Genomic DNA, 24,197 nt, shown 5'->3' with positions numbered 1-24,197 from the left:
AGACAACTGTCAGTTTAGTGTACATGTGCGGTAATTATGTGGTGAGAATTTCCAGGGTGTAATGGAGGTTTTCTAGTGAAAATTAAGTTGCATCTATAAGGAAATACTACAAATGTTCGTGGATCGTGTCTTCTAAGCACTAAGACTCAAACATGTTTTGTAGGAATGGACTGTTTATTCCATTAAATGCTGAATAGACTTAGGGGCTCATCAGCATGTCAGCTCATCAGGAAAAGGCCATTCAACTTCATAAGGCGAACCACAGCAGTAGCTTCTAGATCCACATAAATTTACAGTAATGACAGCAAATCCAATGGAGCCAAGGAAAGTTTTGGCAGAACTTGTCCTGCTCTTCCCGGGTCACTACAACTCATGTCTTTGGACTTGAAAGTGCTAATAACAAAATTTGAGCATAAGATCTGTGGCTTTAACTTTGCCATGGCACTACTTAATAAATATAGACAAAGAGATGACTAATTCAAGGGTAAACCCTGGGTCCAAAATCACTTTTAAAATAAAGCGTATGGGCAACTGATTTCCTGCAAGTCACTTTTTTTCTAAAGTAGAAAAAAAGTAGTAAATGTTGAAGGACTGGAAAATTGTTGAAAGAAAAATGCTCCACGTGCAAATTGTGGCATGCTTGTTGCCAAATCAGTTTATAATATCTCTTGGAAGGGATGGCAAAAGCAGATGCAAACACAAACATGAGGCAAGATGTGGATGTAAGATGTATGATATGATAGATATGTTGTAAAAGCTGCTATACAGTTTTAAACTTACAGAGGCAAAGTCTGCCTTATGTTGAAGATGTATGAAAACCGTGCAAATGATGATTTTGATATTTCATATTTATCATTTACACACTGATACCGAAGGGCTCAAGTGGGCCGGGGACATGAACCCGCAACATGATACGTGTGATGGGGCAGCGTTAGCCACTCCCAGAAATGCCTTAGCACCTAAGCTACAATGGCTGCGTATTGGGCTCTGAATACTTCTTTACAATACTAGTATTGTTACAATGTTTTCACCTGCTGGTTCTCCATTACTCCAGCTTGTTAACTAGCATAGCCAACTCACATGAAGGCGTCTCCACAGCTGCCTAACTCTACAGAACTGCTGTCGTTTCTTTTTAGACATTTTACCACATCAGTCATGAAACCAATTTTGAATTCATCCATTTAATTAGATACATTGACCAGCTCTAGTCAAATGTAATGCAGCAAAGTAGCAGCAGGTTTTGGCCACAGTTCAGTATGTAAATGTAAATATCTGTGTGCTCTCTCAACAGATGTTATCAGCCTTTAGGAGGGAATGATTGTGTCCTGTCCTTAAAATACGTCTCACCCTGGGCTCTTGCAGATTCTGGGATTCCACCTCATTTCCTTTTTTTTATGTAAACCATTAGCCTGAGCTCAGCACATTTACCAGAGTGTATACAGATTACTACTCACTCTTCCTTTATTCATATCTTATTCATTCTCTTTTTTTCTCCAGTCCATCTCTTTTCTGTTTTCCCTCTTGTGTGCACATTTTTAGCTGTCCTGTCTTCTCTCCTTCCTTATCCTTGTCTCATAAGAACATATGATCATGCATTAATTTTTGTATGTTAAAACACAGTCATGCACAAGACTTAATCTTAGAGTTGTTTTAATGCCTTCTTCTCTTCTTGCCTTTTTCTTTTGCCATTTTGCAATGCGACATCAGCCCTTGATCACATTTACGCAGTGTCTGTCTGTGCAAACACAGCCTCCACAAACAGTGGATCTGCATATCTTCACACACAGAGCTTTCCCCAGTTGCCAGAGACAGATGATGACAGAAAAAGGAGAAATTTTCATGGTAAGTTCAAAGGGTAGACAGGAAGTATTGTAGATAAAAATGAGAAATAGTGAGAGAATTCACAGGGAGAGGGGTTGAGCTTTTAAGGCAAGATAAGGAGGAAGAGAATATGATGATGGATGATATGGGAAGAGTGACAGGCAAGTGAGTTGGGAGAAAAGCAGCAGAAAGAAATGCACATTCAAAGTGCAAAGGATGAAGTGAAGGAAATAGAATAAGAAGCAAAATTTTGCTGGAGAGGAGTGAACAGGAAAGGCTTAGAATTTAGAGAAAGGGCCATTGTGGTCTGATCTTTGGATTCTTGGGGTTGTTCTTGTAAGCAGGCACCATCATAAATGGAAAATGCCCCCTGTGGTTTGGTGTGTTGTGTTTTTGTATGTCTCTGTGGGCACCCTGACACTTTTTCTGCTCAGCAATCAGAGCACATTCCTGCCTTCTCCAAGCATGGACACAATCTAAAGTGCACCTTACAATATGATGAAATCTGATGTAAAAATACCACATACTACCTCTTTATTTACCACAGGATGGAGTGGAGTGCATGAAATCCAATTGCGGCACCAACTAAACCTGCATATTGGCCACTGAATGCAGTTTACTTTACACTATATACAGGAGCTCATGAAGCCATTGAGAAGGAAAAGAAAGCACAGAACTGAGAACGCTGCGTGGAATCAAGCTCCTTTCGTACACACTGGCAGACTGTACCCATCTGGCAGTCGTGTCTCCTCATTCCCGTACCACCTTCATTTAATTACTCTGTTCATTTGCCTGAATGCTGCTCTCGATAAATATTTCACCTCCTCTATTTGTCATATGTCTTAGAAGATAAATTAACTATTCTTCTCGTGTGCCTCATGCCGTGAAAACTCATAAACACATGGGAAGCACTGGAATGCTCAGATGACCTCTTATAAGCAACCCTCACGCCAGTAATTCTTTGAATGGGTAAAACAATTCTTAAGAGTGTCTTGAGAGTGACCTTGGCAACATAGCTCAAACTGAAGTTTTCTCTGAATTGGATACATGCAAAGTGGTTTAAAGTCAGCTATCCTCATCTCTTTAGGACTTATGTGGTTCAGTATCAGCTCTTCTTCCAGACTGGCAGCAGCTCCCTTCATCGACTTCAGAAATGGTGTAAGTCATTTCTCTATGTGATACACAGCCCCCTGTGAGGAGTTCTTCATTATTTTTCTACTGCCACTTTAGAATATCCACACATTCTTTCGGCATTCCTCAGCACTCCCCTGTACAGAGGCTCTTCATCACATTACTCCTCTCACATTTCTTAAGTTGTTTTCACGCATAAGACCGTGTAAAAAAGTGGAATGTATCAGTGCTGACTCAGTCTGATCAAATACATTAAGGGACTGATTTTGCACTTATTCTCAAATAAACAGAGAAATAAACTGTGAGCTTTGACGAGCAGTAATTTCATTATAAACAACCCACTTTTTGAAACAGCCTAGCTTTGATGCTAGTATAATTTTGTCTGAAGCCTTTTCCCCTCATCCTCTCTGATCAAAGGGAAGCTGCTAATGGGGAATTGCCATTCACACAGCACTGTGCTCATATGGCATCGTAAACTGGATTGTAAAACATATATCTGTCGGCCTAGGAATGGTCTGTATTTTGGCTGGTGAATGAATAATGCTGTGTGTTCTTCATTTTGTGCAGCCAAAAGGGAAAAATGCCGTGTGCCTTATTACTGATGCAAAAATGCCCTGTAGACCACAGCACCACTTACAGACTCAAATGTAACAAGGCTTAGCATGTAACATCAGTGATGTGGACATGCATGTTTTACAAGGTGCCTACAGAGATTTTCTTTCCCAGTGGTTCATAGGAACATGAAATGATGTGTAATTCCGAGGCTATTTGAAAGTATTGCTGTAACATGCAGGAAAGACTTCACCGAAGACACCTATCGAAATGACATTTTGATGATCTTTATCAGGTTATACCTTTTTCATGTCAGTATTTGAATACATTTGTAGTCAGTAGCATTTCCTTCTTAATAGGGGTGACACAAAAAGTCAAATCAATTAAAACTAAAATTGACCTCATTCACAAATCACAAAAGCATTAGTTCAATCACTGCATTGTGGACTCAGAATACAATATCCAGTTTTCACTAATTGATATTTTGTCCTGTAATAGCAGGACAAGCCAAAGTGTAATTAATTACAATGGCTCCATTTCATTGTGGTTAGCTGAAAGTATTCATGCCGATTCACTGGCTTTGCGTATTTAGACACTTAAGTAGAGAAAAAACATGATACATGTTATAAATTAAACATTCTGCGGTGTAAAGTCAAACTATCTGAATAAAGTCAATACCAGAGCCCTGGAAGTTGAAAGCCCAAATAGAGTGCAGCCATTATTGAGAGTATTTAGTACACCTGTTAGTGTGTTCCCACTAAGCTGTGGCAGTGAAGAAATCATTAGTGCACTAAAGCTAACAACAAGCTCTATTGATACACAGATTATGTACTTAAAAATCAAGTAAATCTGTGACTCCCTCCCCAGTAATCATCACTGTGGGGCAGTAATGCAGTAATGTTTTCTACTACTGTGATTACTTTTTGATCATTTAGGATTATTTTGACCGTCTGGGGTTTTGGCTTGTTTGATTTGTTCTCAGGAGTTTGGTGTATGAATGATATTTATTTGCTCTCTCTCTATTCAGCTGGGAGACCTTTGTCGTAGCTGAATGGAGACTGGAGCTGGGGACAATGAGTGGCCTGTGCAAAAAAAAGACCAGAAATAATACCCACAGCTTCTCCAGTGTTGTCATATTTATACATACTGTACTGCATGTTCTTAGAAGGTACATGTACATGTCAGAAACTGTACCCATTTGTAAAAGGTGTTTATGTTTAGTAAGTGATTCCGAAATGTAGAGTGATCTTTTTAATCTTATTCCTGACATTCAATATAAAATATAAATTGTGTGCTTGGGGAAGTTTTGCATTTAACAAAGCCAACTTTGACACAGTCTGCTTGATAAAGAAAGTACAATGTAATCTGTAATGAGTAATGAATTAAACTTTTCGAGTAACTTGCACTTGCATCAGCCACAGCAGAAGTATAAGAGAATATGCATAAATGTATCTGTCTTGTACAGTGTCAGGCTGTTGTCCCAACAGTGGCCAAGCAATTTAAAAATGTGTTTTTAGTGATGTAATCAGTGATGTAATCCAAATCCTGTCTATTATGAGACAGTGTTTGAGGGCGTAGTAGAGTGTAGGCTCAGTGGCCCACTGCAACATTGATTTCCCCTTTCTCATGTGCTGCACAACTGGACAGCAGCAGGTATCTCTGAATCTGTAATCAGCGGGAATCAATGGTGGTCTTGTGTACCAGCATACTCATTCATCCTGGGTCACACGCAGCAAACGTGCCCTTGTGGGGACTTAATATTCATACTCCAAGTGGAACGGTCTTGCTAAGACAACACGCTATTCAGGTGATAAATGCACGAGGGAAAGGTCTTGGCTGAACCGAAGAAGACACAGACCAACAAAAACAATTAGCATACAGGAGGATGTGTGAATACACTGTTTCGATCTGATAGAGACAGAAAGAGGATAAGAAAGGTGGCCTCGAACACGAGGGAGTCCCAGAACACTCACACCACTGCTCATCCATCTACGGGACATAAGGAGGGAGGCAGCCTGTAGCATGCTAAACACAGTGACTCTGCCAGAGAATTTAACAGGAGATGCTGGTCAGCCCTGAACATCTGTGACGGACATGCACACACACAAACTCCTACTAAAACCCCTCCATCACAGCTCACACCACACACACACACACACACACGCGAACCCAGACCCCACTGGTCTAATTGGAATGGAGCTCATACTAGCAGGACCACATTTCTCTCTGGCTGGCCATTGTCATGTGGCGACATAGTTAATCTGTTTTCCTAGCAGCCAGACGTTCATGGTGACTAATGCTCAGGCCCCTCTGTACCAATTATGAATGTAATTCAACATGTTTGCAATCCACATATTTGCAACAATTAGAAACATGAAAATGTAAAAATTGAACTTTACTCTTTGCATAGAGTATGAGACAAAGCAGACAACTACAGTTTATCATTAGTTCAGCTGACAGAACAGCACATTAAGCTTTTTTTGTTATGAGCAAGTGGGAATATATAGTATAGCATTAATGTTCCCTGTGCTAGTGTTTCACGTATACAGAACACAATATACAATATATTTTATCCTGCTCTATTGATGCTGCTTGAGTCATGGCCAGGACCTTGTGTCAGCACACCCCTACCTGATCTTGTGCTCGCCTTCCCTTTTGCTATTTCTACAGTGTGTTGTGGACATGTAAAGTCCAAAAAGACCAGTGAGTGGTTGACCAGTTCTCTCGATAGTGGTGTAGTGGTTCGTGTCTTCCTCTATTTTTCTTTCATAACTGGGAGAATATGTTGGGATTCTCATGGGATCTGATATTATTGCACAGCTGAAGGGCTGTTCTGCATTACTGCATTCATATTCAGTGCTCTTCATACACATCCAGATTGGCTTGTCAGAGAGAGCTGTCGCTGACTTGTTCAAAGATGAGCTTTTGCAGTTGCTGGTAGGTAGGACTTTTTTTTAAATATTTCTTCAATAAGCAACAACATTGCATATGTTGCTGATGTTTTTCCTACAGTCCAAATGAAACTGATAAGAACCTTGTTGTAGCTGCCAGGAACGTAACCCCTCCTAATACCGTCTACCTGGTGTCTGCCATCTGCACAGTCCATGATGGGAAACGGAACTGACAAGAGAGGCTAATCAGCATATATGAGCAATCGAGAAAAAGTTTTTGTGTTCCTGCTTCCGACTTCATCTCTGTCACTGCTAGTCGGGCTGTTCTTAATGGTTTGTCACGTCAGAAATGTGTTTAATTGGACTGACCTAATAATCCCAGTGAGCTCGATGAATATAATGCTAATTGGCCAGTAGAGCAGCTGAGGGGGAACTGGCAGAAAAAGCTTATGTTAACTTGTTGTGAGGGCAGAGCTCTTTCCCCTCTACCTCACCCAATTGTCTTTGAGAAGCTATTTCCAGTGCCTCCCTCTTTCACATGGTCTCCCCTCACAGTTTAGGCTTGGTTGGAGGGGCTGCTCAACTGTTTCCATCCTGATACACAGACTGTCAGGTTGACGTTAGGGGACATCTTTTAGAAAGTGCATGTATACTGTTCCCAGTATGTGATGCAACTGTGGTTCATCTCAAAATGTGGGACTCGTGTGTGCGAGTGTGTGTGTGTGTGTGTGAAGACGTTTAGGTGTGGACTTGGCCAAGCCAGTGGGACAGAAGCGCTGATGTGTGCTACCGTTTAAAATAGCCCAGACAGCTGAGCAGCTGTGACCTCAGGTCCCCTGAACTCTATTACACTCACTGACCACACTCTCCTTGCAATGTGTGTCAGTACCTACAGTGTAATACAATGAATTCATCCACCTGATTTTGAAGACATAAACTTCCTTAAGCTAAATTCAATAAGGAATCTCAATTGAAGGGTCCTGACTGCTTTAGTGTCTTTTTCCCATTATTGTCCATATTTTAAAGTCATCCTTAGCATTCTGCATCAGTCAGCAGAGGTTATTGAAGGACAACAGACAGATTTGGTTTTGTCAGGCACCAACAATGCAGTGCAATTACAGCTCAGGCGAAGAGGAGGCATGATATCTTTGGACTGGGCACTTGCTCTTGTATGCAGCCAGCCAGACACTCAGTTTCACAGCAACAAGCATGAAATAGACTCCAAGGATCAAATACAGACTGCGTGCAATTGGAAGTGTACAACTGTGGGACAGGGTGTGTGAATGAGATCATGGGTGTGTATTCTATGATTTTTATGTGCACAAATGTGTATGTGTGTGTGAGAGGGAGAGAAACAAAGAGAGTGAGACAGAGCTTGTGCATTAGCCAGCAAAGTGCTTTTAGTTATGTGCTCCCAGGCTGATGGCTAAAACAGTGGGAGGTGTGGTGAGACTTAAGGGGCCAATGTCGCCTCACACATTGCCACCAACTGCTTTTATAATCACTGGATGAAAAAAGAGCAGTGTTACACCTAAGACCAAGTGTAAACACTGCTTTTAGACATGGTTGTTTGCTTCTGAGCAATTGTGTGTATTTATAATGATTTAATAGCTAGAATAAGCCATCAAATAGCAAATAGCATTAGTATATGAAATGGACCTGATTTAAACCATCGTCTCTATTTATGAAGCTTCATGTGGATGCTAGTGTTTATTTCACCTAAAGTGGCACACTTCTTGTTTTTGTTCTCCTATAAAAGCCAAGACAGGCTAGTGATGCTAATGTTGCAGCTGACAGTAATTCAGGGCAATTACAGCCCATGAATAGGCAAAAATTTCCCTACACGAGGAGCCAAAGGGGCCAGCCACACATCAGCTGAGTGTGCAAGCTGTCACTGTCGACACTTTCATCACAACTGTCTGCCTGCCACGGTCCTTTCCAGCACCTATCCTATTCATGTCATCTGCACACTCTCACACTCCCATCTGCCACTATTCCTGGTGCAAACACATAGACAGTTATGTTTAGCAAAAGGCTTCCTGGATGCAAATAGAAAAAGGTCAGGCTGAGATGGCTTGCCTTGCCAGCAGCCTCATAACTCATCCTCCTCTGCCGCTGACCGGCAATATGTACAGTCACGGAAAGAGTGATGTGAGAGGAAGAACACCACTATGAATTAAAATCAGTTTTAAGAAGTATTTTGACATTTTGATCATTTGGAATTTGGATCATTCTGACGTCACTGTTTTTTTATTTCTTTCTGTTGGAATTAAAGTGAAGTAAGTACTTCTTAAAGTAGCAAACTTTTCCTGTAAAACAACTTCCCTAAGTAAACCCCTAGAAATGTCTCACACTTGTGGTGGTCTGTGGTGTAACATCAGAATAAGTGAGAATCATTTGTGTTTTCCAAGATGGACCAAAGTTCATGTTGCAAAATGTACTGGCATGGGTTGGACAAAATGCATGATGGGACAGGAAATCACATAAGTTGGGTTCTAAATGTCACTAGCAGAAAATAGCAAGTGTTCAAGACTCGAAACCATTATGTGTAACTGTTTATCTTGTTTAGGGGTGTGGGAGGCTGGAGCTTCTCCCAGCCGTCAATGGGCGAGAGGCAGGGTACACTCTGGACAGGTCGGCAGTCTATCCCAAGGGCAACACAGAGAGACATACACAGACAGACAACCATTCACACTCACATTCACACCTACGGGCCATTTAGAGTCACCATCTAACTTAACATGCATGTCTTTGGACTGTGGGAGGAAACTGGAGTACCCAGACGATACCCACGCAAACATGTGGGGAACATCATGGTAGGTAGATTCGAACTGGTAGCTATGAGGTGTTGGCCCTACAGTCTAATGTTTTATTGTCATTTACCTCTGCCGTTGTCCTCATGCTCACAATAGCCCAACATCCTTTCTCTCATCATTTTGCTAAGTAATACATTTGAAATATTATTTATTAAACCTAATTTTTTGCAAGGAGAGGTCGATCCCACCTCCTCTGTCAAGCCAGCTGGACATTGGAGAAACTTCCAATTTCACGGATCCACGTCCAATCAGGTTAATCTCTGCAGCAAATTGAAGGAGGTGGGATGTTTCATGACTGGAAAAGAATAGGTCTCACCCCGTTTCACATTCACTTAACTGGAAAGTGAATTTTGGAGGGACTGTAATATAAGAAGTGGGCTTATCAGGAAAAATAAGTGAAAACACCTTTAATTACCATATTTTCTAAGCAAATCTATGTTGTTACTCAGTGTCCATAGATACTGATATTCTTTAAGGAGAAGCTCGAGAGACAAGCAAAAAAGCAGAGCACCTTTAATAGAGCTCAGCTACATTGTATCATGTTGATACAAACGAGGGTAAATGAGACACAAAACAAATGGTAAGTGATATGTACATTTATACACATGCAATGGTATAGGGCTGTAAGTGATCTGTGGGTGCAATGGAGACCAGTTTGAAACAAAGCATAAATGAAGGAAACAAAAAAACAAAACAAGTAGTAACAGAACACAAAATGTAACACATTTCAACATCATCTCATATAGCTGTAGTTATTTGCTTTTTTTCATTATCTGCAGGGATTAAATATATATTTAATGTTTTTGCAGGTATTATAAACAGATTGTCCTTCTTCCACTGTGAGGGAGAGTGAATTACTTTTTGGTAGAGACAGGAAACGTTGTTTTACAATAAATGTTAGGTAATGAAAGAGGTATATCACTGCTTATAGACCCATGTCAACCTTTAAGTGTAAAGAACTATTTAGCTTAGATACTGCTTCTGTCTTTCACATACTGTATAGCATTGTCAGCTTTAACATTGTAAATGCAGCATTGATCATAGATTCATCGTTCTCATTCACACAGGTACTCTGTTGTAGCCGTACCAGTACATAAAACATAATTACCTACACAAGAGGTACAACTGTTTGATAGAAGCCATTGTAGAAGTCACACAGTTGTTGAACTTGTCTCTAACTCCACTCCCATGAGAAATCACTTAAAACACAATTTTAACTGTTGCAAATCCAAGAAATAGTGTGCAGACAATGGAAATTATTTGCATTTCCTGAATGATAAAACATCAAGATTGATACAGAATAAAATCCATTAACAGGGACTTATACAATGGCTACCATTGAACTGAAACAAACAATAGATGCACCCAACATTGTAACAATATTCTACGTTTTTTTTTTTTCTTCTTCTTTAGCATTTGAATCGGTATGTGTTGGATCTGTAGCCCGACCTTCATCCTGTTTTTAAATTCCACACCATCATTAAGTAAGGTAAGGTACAACCAGGTGACATGCCATCACTTAAAAGCTATGGTTTTACAGTTTATATATGTGGTGTTGATGTTTTACGAAGATGGGTCAGATCCTTTCATAACAAGTTTGAAGAATTTGGTATGTTATACATGCAATAATGTGCAATTCAACAAGCAAACACACAAAACTGGATGCACAATTAACATTAGTGAAATTAAGAATTTACAGACGTTCACTTATGTCATAGGCTTGAGTTGGAAAATGATGCACATTCCTGCTTTATTAAAGAAATCGCAATCTCACTGTTTTGCAGTTTTTTTTATGTAGTATGGAGTCATAGTCCATTTATAGCTGGATGAAACGTAAAGAAAACCCCAGACAGCTCCATCAGTTAAGAGCTTTTTTATGCAATCAGAACACTCATCAAAATTTTCCATCTATATACAGTTACATACTATACACACCTAGTGTGTCAGCAAAATGTGTTCGGTCGTGTAAGTGTGTCCGTGCTTTACCTGTGAACTCATTACATTCTAATCCCCTGCAAGGTACACAGTCATTAGGCTATTTCAAATCTGCTGTTCTGGGTCAGGCACCTGGGATTGAGCTATCAATCTATCATGCAACCCTTAATCCCCCCTAAGAAAATGGGTTTTCAAATATGTTGAAATCTTCTGTCTGATTGGCAAATGGTACAATAGCTGTGAGGAGGCTTTCGGCCTGAAAGTGTAAGTAAAATCCAGCAGCAGAGAAACAAGGCATGTATTGGCATATGTAAAATGCATGTAAGTGAGTCTCTATCGGTGTCGGTAAAATCAGGATGAAGCAGTCCCATCCTGAACCACACAGTGTGTTTGAGTGAAACATGGTGCTGTAGGCCCATATTGGTGTCTGCATACACACGTCTAGCCCCAACAGCCCAGTGGAAGCAGCTGGGCTAATCTTTGTGGACGAGCGCGTGTGGGATCAGCCTGTGCAATCAGCCTGTGCAATCACCTACACTGGTGACGTTGCAGGACATGTTTCTCCCAGAGCCCCTTTTCTACAGCTTACAGTCTTCTTCTCTTCCACAACCTGTCTCGTCTTCCATTTTTATTCCCCATCATTATCAGCCATTCGTGTAGGTTGAGGAGTAAGGATACTATGTGTGATACGTATTTGATGTGTCTGCCTGCATGTACTGTATGTATTTTCTAAAGGGGCGATAGAGGGGGGATTTACACACAGTGCTGGCATTAGAATAGGGTCCACTGCAAGCAAAATGTAGCAAAGAGCAGTCTGAGGCTCCAGGGTCGTGCCCAGCTGGCAGACGACGAGTCCCCCAGCATCCTCACTGAGGGGGGTTTGGAAGGGTTGTCATGTGGCCTGTCACCTTCAGGCTGTTTCCCAGTGGGCTTTTCTTCACTGGAACCATCTGGATGTACTGTAAAGAAATAGAAACAGAAATAAAGATTTGAAAGGAAAAAAAAGAAAAGGAGAGAGAAAATGCTTTGGCACATCATGATAAAGATGGGTGTACATAAAAAAATCATGATTAAGTCTGTTTTAGTTGAAACAAGTTAATATGCACATCAGAAAGGGCACAGCCTTTATTATGTATAGTTAAAAGTGCTACTTACCAACTTGCTATTACATCCTCTGTCCACTTTAAAAACATCAAACACGTGCCACATTATGTATGATGGTGTCTTTCTTCAACACAGGGAATGTAAAATAAACACTGATCACCCCCTGCTATCTCCCCCACATACACCAAGATAGAGGACTGAAGAGCTGTCTAATCCCCAGAAACACATGATGGACAGACTCATGTGTTGTTTACAACCAATTACAGATCAAGCTGAGGGTAGGGCAGGCGCTCATGACCATTTTATCCCAGTTACACACACAAATGCTGTGCTGCTAGTGCGGGTGAAATGCCAGCTTTCTTTAATGAGGACTTTCCTCCTGCCTCTACCTATTGCTGTTCTTCCAGTCTCTCTCTACTACTTTTACACTCGAAGTACCTTTTTCCTTTAGTCATCTCACTTCCTTAAGAGCTGTGGCAATGTGTTGGTTTCTCTGAAACCGATAGAAAATAGATTCCTTCTGCTCATTACCCAAATTCATACTGTACATCGCCCTTAGCACAGGAACTTGGCTGAGTCACAGCACTTCACTGTCATACTGTACATTCAGTACTGTGTTAGGGCAGGTTCCAAAAGTTCCCCCTGTCGTGTAGTTCTTCTTTTTATCTCTCTCTCTCTCTCTCTCTCTCTCTCTGTATCTTCAGGGCGATATCCCCAACTTCAGAGCTGTATGGCTTCAATGGGGAGTTACTGGCCCTACTATCCTGACCTGACTGTTGTCTTTTTGTGCCCCTTCTCTTTTCTTCTTTAACTTCTTTACCTTCATCTTTCCACTCATTCCAACCAGCTGAGACACATAGCCACCAAATCCTGAGCCTGGTTGTTTCAGAAGTGTCTTCCATTAAAGGGTGATTTTCCTCTCTACTGTCAACTAGTGGCTGCTTAAGAAGGATTTGTTGGGTTTTCTCTATTAATCTATACGTCTTCATATATACACACACACACACACACACACACATAAAGTGCCTTGAGATGACATTTGTTGTGAATTGCTGCTATTTGAATATGAAGTCACAGAACTGAACAAAAAGGAATGGGGTGAAATTGATCCCAGATCAATGCTGTGTATGTTGTAAGGGGTACGATAGCTAATGGGGGGCTAGCACTGCCAAATTTCAGCTGTTCTAAGCTCCCGGTGCCTCATCAGTAGGGCAGGTTTGCAATGATCTAGAAATCAGCTGTTACATGAAATACAGTTACACCTGTTCCTATCTGTTGACCTGGGCGTCAATCAACTTGACAGCTAGATTTTCTGATAGCTTTTTTAAAATTTCACATTCATATAAAGCTCATACATTCCCAGCATACCATGCAACTGCAACTGGATTTCTTACTTAAATCTACTCAACTTTTTTAAGCTTTCATCTAATGTCATCTTTTCCGCACCTGGCATGGTCAGATGTCTTCTAAGAATACATCTCTTTCTACAATAGAGAATGCATATGAACCCATCCCAACTGTGCTCTTGGGTTTGTATGTGTGTGTGAATAGGGCTAGGCAGGGCTCTGGAGAGAGAGAAAGTGTTTCCTGTGCCAATGGTTTTTGTTTTTCTAGGAGACAATAGACAAAGACATAATTTATCCCAAATCTGATTGCCCTTATTGTTTCAATGGAAATGAGCTGCATACAATCAGGGAGATGTCAGAAAACAGCATTTGAATGGCTTAACAACTGGCTAATTATAGAGCAGGGCCTCACCAGAACAACAAAATACAGCATAAATGCTACTGCCAGCTAGTTAATGTCTTTTTTTGTGGTATTCAGGAATACATGGGATTGAAATGCTTTGTTAAGAGAAAATTGGGTGCAATAAAATGAAATTGCAAGGCCAAGAGTCACTACCCATTAAACTAATAATCTAACCAGGTCAATTTTTGGGCAAAGCCACACTAGGCAATGATCTAGAGTTCCACCAGTGTAAAGAAGAAACAAATGTCAAAATAATGAGTGCACTTGATCAGTATTGGATCCGATGAGGCACATTAGATGCTATCATGTGCCGCTGTGAGCCAGACCCAAAGTAAGTGCCAAACTTTGATGGATGGATCATCGCTGTACTGCTATATATACACACACACATACACACACTGATCAGTCCTAACATTAGGTGTCTCTGCCATGAATTCTACTTTTACAAGTTTATAATTCCTCAGTTTTTAAGTTGAAACTGACAGAAAGCTGATAATTCTACTATGTTTTGAGTACTGAGGTCATAGAGGGCAGTAGAGTTGTACTAGATTGCATTATAAGAAGAGGTGGTTCTAATGTTTTGGCCACCACATTTAAAATTAATAATCTTTACCGTACTGTATATACACTACATTGATGTAGTGCATATCTTACATGACAACAAAAAATGTCATTAAATGTTCATCATACCATAATTAGAGAATGTTTTGTGATGATAATATTTTCATATTATTTTATATATTGAGTTAAGAAAAACGGTGTATATTGAAATAGCAACTCCCTAAAAGCATTCAACAACTTGAGGCACAAAAATGGAAAAAACCCGGATGGCAGGAGGAGGCTGGAGTGTGATGTTGTTGTCATAATGAGACAATGTTAGCAGATAAGCTGTGCTTCATAAGTTGGCTCATGTGTAAATCCCTGTAATATGGTGGGGGAAAGGAGAACAAGCAGGACCGACAAACAGAGGGTGGGAGTGAGTGAAAGATGACGTAGTGGATTAGAAGAAGAAAACGGTTTGTTTGGCTTTTAAGTATGAGGAGGATGAATAGCCATCGTCACTCTTATGAGGGCAGATGGAATCAATCACATCAGGCGACTTCAAGGCGATGTGATGGCATATCAGCAGGCTTCTCCCATTACAACAGTCAATGACATATGCTCTCTACCAGTAAAAGACAAATTTGTTTTGATTGGCACAAAGCTTTATAATACAAACACTGACAGAGAAAAGCATGAACTGGGTGAAAACAACTTGAGACACAAATAAAAATGGAGTGTGTAAGTATGTGTTTATATATGATGTTTGTGAGTGGGGGGCTTACACTAGTTTAAAGCATGGTTTGTGGTTTCCGTCATTTGTCGTTAAAGCCTGCAGCAGCAGGGTCGTGAACTGAGAGAACATGGGGATCATGTCACTTTTTACATCCAACACTGATCTCTACGAACTGTGTTACCTTCATCACTACAGTACATAACCAGTACAAGGAAGCAACACAGCTCAACCCAAGACTGTCTTGTTATAGTGGGCTGTCTTCTACTACCCTGTTGACCTCTGTGTTGGCTGAGTGTGTGAGAAATTGCTCATAGTGTCCCTTGCCACTAATGCTTCTGCAGATGGGCAGCTTGTGTGTTTGGAGGAGCCTTCATTTCCAGTGGCCATGGAGCAACAACAGCTGCTTCTAAGAAGCCTGGCCACAGCACAGAAGTAGAGGTGGACCTCAGACTTAGGCCAAAAGAACGGAGAGATTAGAGGCAAGGGAGAGAGGAAGGGAGGAATAAGGGTTAGAACTTCAGTTGGAGGAATAACAAATAACAGTTTTCTACTATTATTCACTTTCCTCTCTTTTATTATCTCTTTTCCTCTATTTCTTTTAGTTTGCCAGCACCCAGCCAATGTTGCCACACCGATTAAATCCCAGAACCCACGCAAAGGAACAAAGCAACAGTTCTCAAAACAATCCCCCCTGTGTCTTGAACGTGCAACGATTTAGGATGTAACAACACTAAGTAATCTGTACCGTGCCCTGTGCATGTTTGGCCTCCAAACTCTGCTCAGTTGACCAGTGTGATTGCATAGGTGCCTCCTCAGACATGGTTCAGCATTACCATGCCAAGTGTGAGAATGACCTTAGTCTTTTTTCCTCAGCTCATCACATAAAGATAAGAAGACACACCTGCACACAATATACATGACACATACATTGGTACTGTAACAACTTGGCAGAACAATCACGTAACCGAAACAATCTGGTCCATATACAGTATGTGTTTTGGATGCCTGCATGTGTATATGTGTGTGTGTTGTGCAAGCTTGCATGGTACTATTGCCTGAACACTACAGAGCTGTAATCCAGTGAGGAGTGGTGCTACTCTATACTGTGGCTTAGCAAGTTGTCACACTAAATGCTATAAAGATGACAAGGCAGTTTTATTTAGACGGAGCAGACTTGTAGTAATTAAAAACATACTGCATATACACTATTTGTTCTGCTGAATTGTATTTATTTTTTTCCCATTTAAATACAAAAACAGCTTAGAATTGTGTTGCAGGGTCTCTCACTGCAACTCTCAGTTACTCACAGAAATCATTCAAACCCCTTCACTTTTTGTACAGCATTTGCATTGTTGATTGAATTTTATGAGGATTCAATGACCATTTTTGTCCACCAGTCAACACTCCATCCATCCATCCATCCATCCATCCATCCATCCATCCATCCATCCATTATCAGTAACCGCTTGTATAGTGTAACATAACCCAACACAAAGTTAAATGTGTTAAAAAAGACTTGGTACTGAACAGGCTTTAAAGCACTTGTGGCAGTTTCCACTCCTCTGGTTCCGCTGCAAAAATATAAAAATGGTCAGACAGTGAATGTTTGATTTATGGCACATAAAGACAATGTGGTGGAGGTGTATGAAGGTCAGTAACTCCTCCTCTCTCTCCCCCATTCCGATTGTCTTCCTCTCTCTAGGCTCACATCTCTGCTTTGACCTTGCAGGCCTTCCTCCTGCTAAGCTGTTGATAGGAGACGGATGCAGGGAGGTTGTAACGCAGCCCAAGGTGCTGGGTTTTGACAAGGTTAACGGATCAGGCCAACAGCAATGTTTCATTAAGAGAAATGACCTTTGACACCGCTTTTTACAACTCACACAGGCAACATCATAAATGTAAGCATGCGCACATGCACAAAGATTTACAACTTGGGTGTGTGCACACACTTGGACAGGTTACTTCAATTAGTAGAGATTATAATGTGACTAGCTAGTCACCCCTCCAAATACTCTGTGCTTGGTTTGGCCATTAGTTCAATTTTTGCCTCAGAGACAACACAAGTACAGTTTATCCATCTGTTCTTATCTTTCCCCTGTGACTGTTCCACCAAGCGTCTGAGTAATGACACTGTTGATTTTCTAAATCAATCCTTATTTGCTGTAAAACAAGATCTTTATGCAATTGCCAATATGTCTTTGAAGCGTGGGCGCCAGTTGACTGTTTTCCAAATGCAGTGAGTCAGTAAAAATTATTTGTATCATTAGTCTCTGCCTCATCTGATCCAATCTGATGTGTGACCTTTGCCAGATATTTGCTACCTGCTATCCACAGTATTCCTTTAAGAGCAAGGGGCTCTCTGTTTGGAGAGAGAGGACACACAGATGCTGCTGTGATGCTGTACAGTATTACACTACTCCCTTTTGGTATATGCACATAGTTTCAGGAATATAAATTTTACCCTGGTTGTTTTCTACACTGATCAGACCTTTAGGCAACAAGAAATAGACAGATGCTGTTCATTGGTGGCGATGGATCACAGATGTCCTGACACTTTTGGGTACAACAGGAGAATTTTAAAACTCTAGATCACAGTGGTTTTAAGGCCTCTCTTTCACTGCCTCACATCTAGACATTTGCCTCCCTAAGCACTCACACAATGTCTCCTTATCTCTTTTCACACACATTTCCTTACACTGAAGAGTAATGTTATAGGGTGGAGGGAAGGGAAGGATGCATTCACACAGTTCATTACCAGCAATTCATCTATGCACTGTTTTTGTCCAAGACTCCGTCTATGTGGTAGCATGTCAGGCAGGGGCTCCTCACCTCGTTAAATGAATCTCCCCTATTCTGCATTCTCGGAGTTTGCTTGTGTACACACAACCCATTTTCTGGCTGTGAATCTGGCTCACAGGCAACCTGTACAAGGAACTCAGGACTGAAACAGGGTCTCTGGCAGGGTACTCAAAGGGCTAAAGGGCCAAAAATACTGGGGCACCAGTGGGGTACGCATCTTAGCCGACACCTAACCTAGCAACAGGCACAGCAGCATGGCAACTCTGGAGCAGGGTTCAGTGCAATGGAATCTGCCCGGCGCGATTCTAGGCGTAATAGACTATTAAGCTCCTTGGCAAGATGAAGATTTACTCCTCTATACACAAACACATACACAAATAGGCAAAAGGGGCCCTGGGAGGACAGTGACCTCCACCAGTCAATGTGACATATTGTCAAGATGGAGGGGAATCCTGAGGAGAAAGCAGCCTCTATGCATAAGAAAGTATAAAGGCCCCGTACATCTCCTCAATGTCACAACATTGAACATCAGCTGCATTCCTCAGCTGAAAACTTATTTTGGATTAGTGTTCAGACATGCACACACACCTAACACTACACCTGCCTGCATTCAAGAGACCAGATGCCTCACTACATTAACAGGTGTCACGTTGCCCTTGTAAACAGACAAGCGTGAAGGATGCAGAGGTAAACTCACAGACACATTTATGTGGCTATCTTCATTCAAAGCATCCTGCTTTTTTATAGCTCCTTATCCAAATTTTGCAAATCAATTTTGTAAAATAAATTGTATTGCCCACAGTCACCATACAGATATTAAAATCAACACAGGATCTTGTTTACTAATGTTTAGTTAGTTGTCAGCCTGTAGCCTGGATTAGCTTGTTCATCTGTGCCATCAGTAACCCATTTAGTGACATATTTCTTTGATTCAAAAATTGTGATCGCAATAAATATTGTCCTAACTGGAGCAGTTGACTGGTGATGGACTTTTTTTTTTTAGACTGTGGTAAAAACTTTTCCAATGAAGGAATATATTACACACTAGAATAGTGTGACTGGCCGATATCTTTTAAATAGTTTTTGGGTGGAGGATGGTGAAGCAAAACTTTAACTAGTCCTTTTGATGTACAATCAAACAGGTGCAGATACACACACACACACACACACACACACACACACACACACACACACACACACACACACACAAGTGATCGCCATCCATTACAAGGCACATCATGTAGCACTGTCCCCACAGCTCCTTCCCAATCTGCCAATCAGTGTAGAAACCTCAAGATGAATATTTATATGCTATTCCCTCTATGATTCTCATATCGAGCACTGTATAGTCTTGCCTCAAGTGTCAAGAATCCACTAACATATGCAGTGCTTCAAAGCTTGCTTCAAGTGACTTGAAGGGCTGTAAGGGCTGACGTAGAGAAAAGAGGCTTTGGTATTTGTAAACTGCCAATAGGGTGCTACCTGCTCAGCAACACGTAGTAGCAGCAGTAGCTCCAGCAGCCCCCACCCAAAAACAAGACAAAGAGAACAGAATTTAGCCATGTGTTGCTCCATGTGACCAGCCTCCCCTGAGTTAACCTGATCTAAGTGATTCTTGCCTTTTCGACTTCAAAGTGTTTTCAGAAATCTGTGTGGGTTAAAAAAAAAGAAGTTGTGCTATGATGTTATAAATGTTTGATTTTGTGGGGGTGAGTCAAATACTTTGATGTAAACTCGTGGTTGCATAACTGACTGCAGTTTTAGAATGAAATTAGAACTATGCACTACATTAAGTACGCTGTCAGTGGCCCTTTCTATCTGATCTCTAATCGGTTGAAGCAGACAGGGGTCAGCCCCCTCTCAGCCTTCAGGCCTGACAGACTGTTCCAGGTTCAGCTCTAATTGCCACATCAATTATGAATAAGGGAGAAAGGCTTTGTTGCACTCACCACTGGTCAATAGGATAGGCCTTTAATGAAGTGACTTGTCTTGCATGAGTGTCCCTTTGATGCGTACACACATAAACCTGAATACAGACTCCCACTGCAGGTAGTCAATACAAAAACTGGCTCATTGCTACCTCCATTATCTGAGCACTCATGCAATGCTAATGCACCCCTGCTATCTAGAGCAGATACTCTGATCACAAAACTTCTTCTATCTTCTGACAGAAGTACCTGCCTCAAAGGGAAAATTCCACCCTGTGTCCTTTCATGCTTTCTCTTCTTCCCTCGCTTACAGTAGTTTGTATTTCCCCCTGCATACCAGACTGAGCTGAAACAATGAGGTTCAGACTCATCCCTGCTTATCCTCCTACTGTATTTTTCAATATCACTGGAATGTCTAACTTTATTTGCTCAGTGTTGAGTTACAGAAAGAACACCAGTTTCTGTGGTAGTGTCCGGGGTGGAATCCCAGACAAGGTAAGAGAGTCAAGTTGGTAACTCATGCAGCCTAAAAGGCTGGGATGGGGTATTAATAAAGTAGCCCATGGTAACCCAGGGCCACCCCGATTGGCCATTAAAGTACTCTAATGTGTCATCCTTAACCATTTTAATAATCCCATTAATTACTTGAAAACGTTCACATGTTCTAATTATTTTTTTCTGTGTTAAGCCCCTTTCACACTGTAATCCTGATATTCTTCAGACCTTGTCTGCAGGGGGTGTATGTGAGAATGAACATATCGGAGTTAGACACTCCCGACATTATCCGGACTTTATCCCGTCAGCCCCCTAGACACTTTAAAATCCATGGCTCAGATGTGCTGTAAATAAAACATTGTTCTCTATCATGTTGTGCCTCCTGTGTATGCTGACCACTCACTGAAATCAAGCAGACTTTGTCATGTGAGGACACTTCAAAAAAGGACGATCTCCCACTGTGTGTAACGTGTGAAAGGCAACTCTGTCCAAAGCTGATTTCTCCTGACATTGTCTGGAGTTCATATGTGAAACAGGCTTAAGTGAGTAAGAACTCTTTCTGTGATACTGTAGTTTATAAAAGTGCTGAGTCCCTAGCATTCCTTGTTTTTCTGGTAGTAAACATCATAGCAACCATACAAAATGTTATGTTTTATGTTTAATTTTACATTATCTTCCAATGTAGCAAATGCCATCATTTCCTTTACTTTATAACCTGTTGCAGCATTCTTGGTGATTCCCAGCCAGGGTCTCAGAGGTGTACTGGGAAAGCTCAATCATAAAGAACTCATAGATTCTGCTTGGGAAGGAAATGATGATGTTGGCTAATGAGAACCATTCTCCCCTAATGACTGCACGCCTAGGGAGACTTCTAAGCTAATTTGCTCTCAAAGTGCCATAAAAACCACCGGGTAGAATATGCCAAGTAGGAAGAAAAGGGAGAGCAATGCAAGACAAGGTTGAAAAGGACCTAAAATTGAAAGAATGGGAGCTGCAGGAAATGGGAGCCAACTAATAACAATCGCTGATATGGATGTCAAAAAGCTATCTCTGATGTACTGCATATGCCTGCACCTGTTTAAGTGTAAAGGATCATCCTTGTAATTGCTCTGTTTGTAGTGTGTCTCTCCCTGTATTAATTTCATAGGAGGGATTTCTCACAATCATTCGCTGATTTTGACAAAACTAGCATTGACAAAAATATGCAGTGTTATATAGAACAAATGGATGACTCTGCATATCTAAGAGAAATTGTGGCCTACCCCTCCCACATCCATCCGCAAACTAGACCATCATTCTGTCCAGCTAAAGCCATCTCTGATCCTCTTGTTCAATCTTCTCCAACCGTACTCTGCCCTGCAGAGTGCATTCCCAACCCTTTGAGCTCCAGATGAAAGGCAAAGGGAAATAGCAGTCCTACTGGTAATATCCGCACAGGGACACAGCCGCTACATCTGCCGACCAGCCGGCCTCTACACATGCCAGTCTCAACGGACTCAGGCTCAGTCCATGACCTAGGATGGGAAGATCGAGGGATGGATAGATTCTACCCAGCCTAGCAGAGCATACGAGCACCAAATCCCCAACTTGCGTTCCTAACTCTCTCACCGTAGATTGAATCATAGTTTCGTAAGTCGCAATCATAATCTCTAAACCTCAGCTTGTAGAATTTGTTTCTCATATGAGTTGTACATCACTGTAACATACAGCCCTCTGTTGTTCTCTGTGCCTTTTTCTTGCCTCTTCATTCCTGACCATTTAGCCAGTCCTTCTTCCTTAATCTCCATTTTTCTGACATATTTCTAACACATGTGTACTGCATGTAGGATAATAGCAGGCTCTAGTGGGTTTGAGGTTGATCTTGTGTAATTCTGGTAACACTGGTGTAGGTTGGCCATATCCTGCCCAAGCAGCCGCTTGTGTTAGGAATGTGTTCCCACTGCCAGGGTGAACAGCTGCCGCACACCTTTATGGCCTTACAGGCTTTTGGAGAGTTCTCTATGTGCCTTTGTCATTCAGGTGCAAACACAGTAGAAAACTAAAATAACTTTATTAGGGTGATATGTCAAAGTTGAATCACTGTATTGAGATGAGATTCAAGGTCATATCACATGAGAATGTGCTATTATTGAATATTATTCAGGTGGTAGAAAAAAAGCCCACATCTTTGAGTAGGCCTTTATTTGTCATACACTTTCAAAGGCTGTTTGAGGCCTATGATGTGGTTTTAGGGTTAAGAATAAAATACGGTTTATTTTTTATTTATTTTTATTTTTTGTTTTCTGATAGACCTTCAAAAGGCTGTTTAAGATAAGGCTGAGTTTAAGGGATATGTTGCTGTCTTGGCCGGATCGCTCTTGAAGATGGTTTAAGATGGGTTTAGCATAAGGGCCTACGTAATGTAGTATGTCAAACATGGCTGAGTGTTTTCAAATGTAGTATTAAAATTCACATCATGCAGTAGCTGAAAGAGTATAGTAATAGAGTTTAATTACCTTGGAGTCAGATTTATTCTTGGATCACACACAAACATGCAGAGACATACAAAGACAAACATGCACAAAGCCAGCTGCTTCCTTCTGTTTGAATGTATGCAAGGTAAGACAGGAAAAGTTAATATATTTGTCCATCTGTTGGAAACGGAAGAAAACCTATTCCATTCACATTTCAATGTTCCCATCTCGTCACATTTAAATTATTATGTTCATCACCGGGTGGCAAAGCAAAAACAATCACTGTCAATGGCTTCATGTTAACAAGTTTAACTGCTGAACTGCAGATTGTGTAAGCAATGCCAGGGGTGTCTTCACTATCTTGATGAGCTGTGTACCAGTGTTCGTGACAGATGGTGTTTGTTACCAAAAGAGAATTGTACTTTCATGGCTCTACGAGTCACACGTTTCCACTGCACATCCCTCTGGCTCATTCAGATCATAGAAATGTGTGTACCTCTCCACTGAGATGATAACCAGCTTTCTCCTACTTTTGTTTTTATGACATCTTACACCTTTGCCAGGAAGAGCACAAACTACACTACACTACTGTGCAACCTCTGACAGATCATGAAAACAGCAATACTGTTGGTCATGGTTTTTAAAGCAGTGGTGGCACCATGAGGAAGGTGTAGTTGTTGTGATGGTTGTGTGACCAAAGATAAATTGGGACAAATGTCTGGTGGTGACACGAATTTAGGACGACATTGACTTCAACTAAAAGAAAAACTTCTTACCTAAAGCTCTCTTGCAAATTTGCCATCCTAAATTTGCCTCTCTTCCCTAGCCACACTTAGGTCCATGTTGTCATCCTCCCCAGATTGTTTCCAAGGAAACCATAGGCTCAATTATTAGTTCCATTACGGTAGCTTTACTCTTTACAACTAGTAGAATACGTACATGGATGACACACGCTGATGTTTGTTGATTTGCACCGTAGCCCATGATTCAGCTTGTGTGTCATCATTATACAGTCTACATATATTAAAGTGGATTTTGCACAGGGACACTTTCAAAAAAATTATAAAATTGCTCAACTGACACAAGATGCCTTTACAGAAACACACTGACGCAACATTGACACGTGAGCATACAGAGAATGGTTTTCTGCATTGATTGCTTTTAGTATTTTAAATACATTTACATACCTTCCCTCAACACAGAAAATCTCATACCGCTGCAACTCTTTTTAATATTTGACAGTGAAT

General features: G+C 41.0%; 1 protein-coding gene across 2 annotated transcripts in view; it reads right to left on the bottom strand.

The window, feature by feature from the left end:
- Positions 1–9,792: 9,792 nt before the first annotated feature.
- The window catches only part of LOC137098505 (glypican-5-like), a 99,694-nt gene continuing 85,289 nt past the window's right edge, over positions 9,793–24,197 (bottom strand). For both annotated transcript variants that reach the window (XM_067474780.1, XM_067474781.1), the window contains one exon: positions 9,793–12,105. In XM_067474780.1, the coding sequence (XP_067330881.1) occupies positions 11,918–12,105 (188 nt within the window). In that variant the 3' untranslated portion in view covers positions 9,793–11,917. The remainder of the gene's footprint in view (positions 12,106–24,197) is intronic.

The sequence above is a fragment of the Channa argus genome, chromosome 14 (genome assembly GCF_033026475.1).
Source record: "Channa argus isolate prfri chromosome 14, Channa argus male v1.0, whole genome shotgun sequence".
NCBI lineage: Eukaryota > Metazoa > Chordata > Actinopteri > Anabantiformes > Channidae > Channa > Channa argus.
The sequence above is the reverse complement of the archived record's forward strand: the minus strand, read 5'-3'. Positions and strand labels throughout refer to the sequence as shown.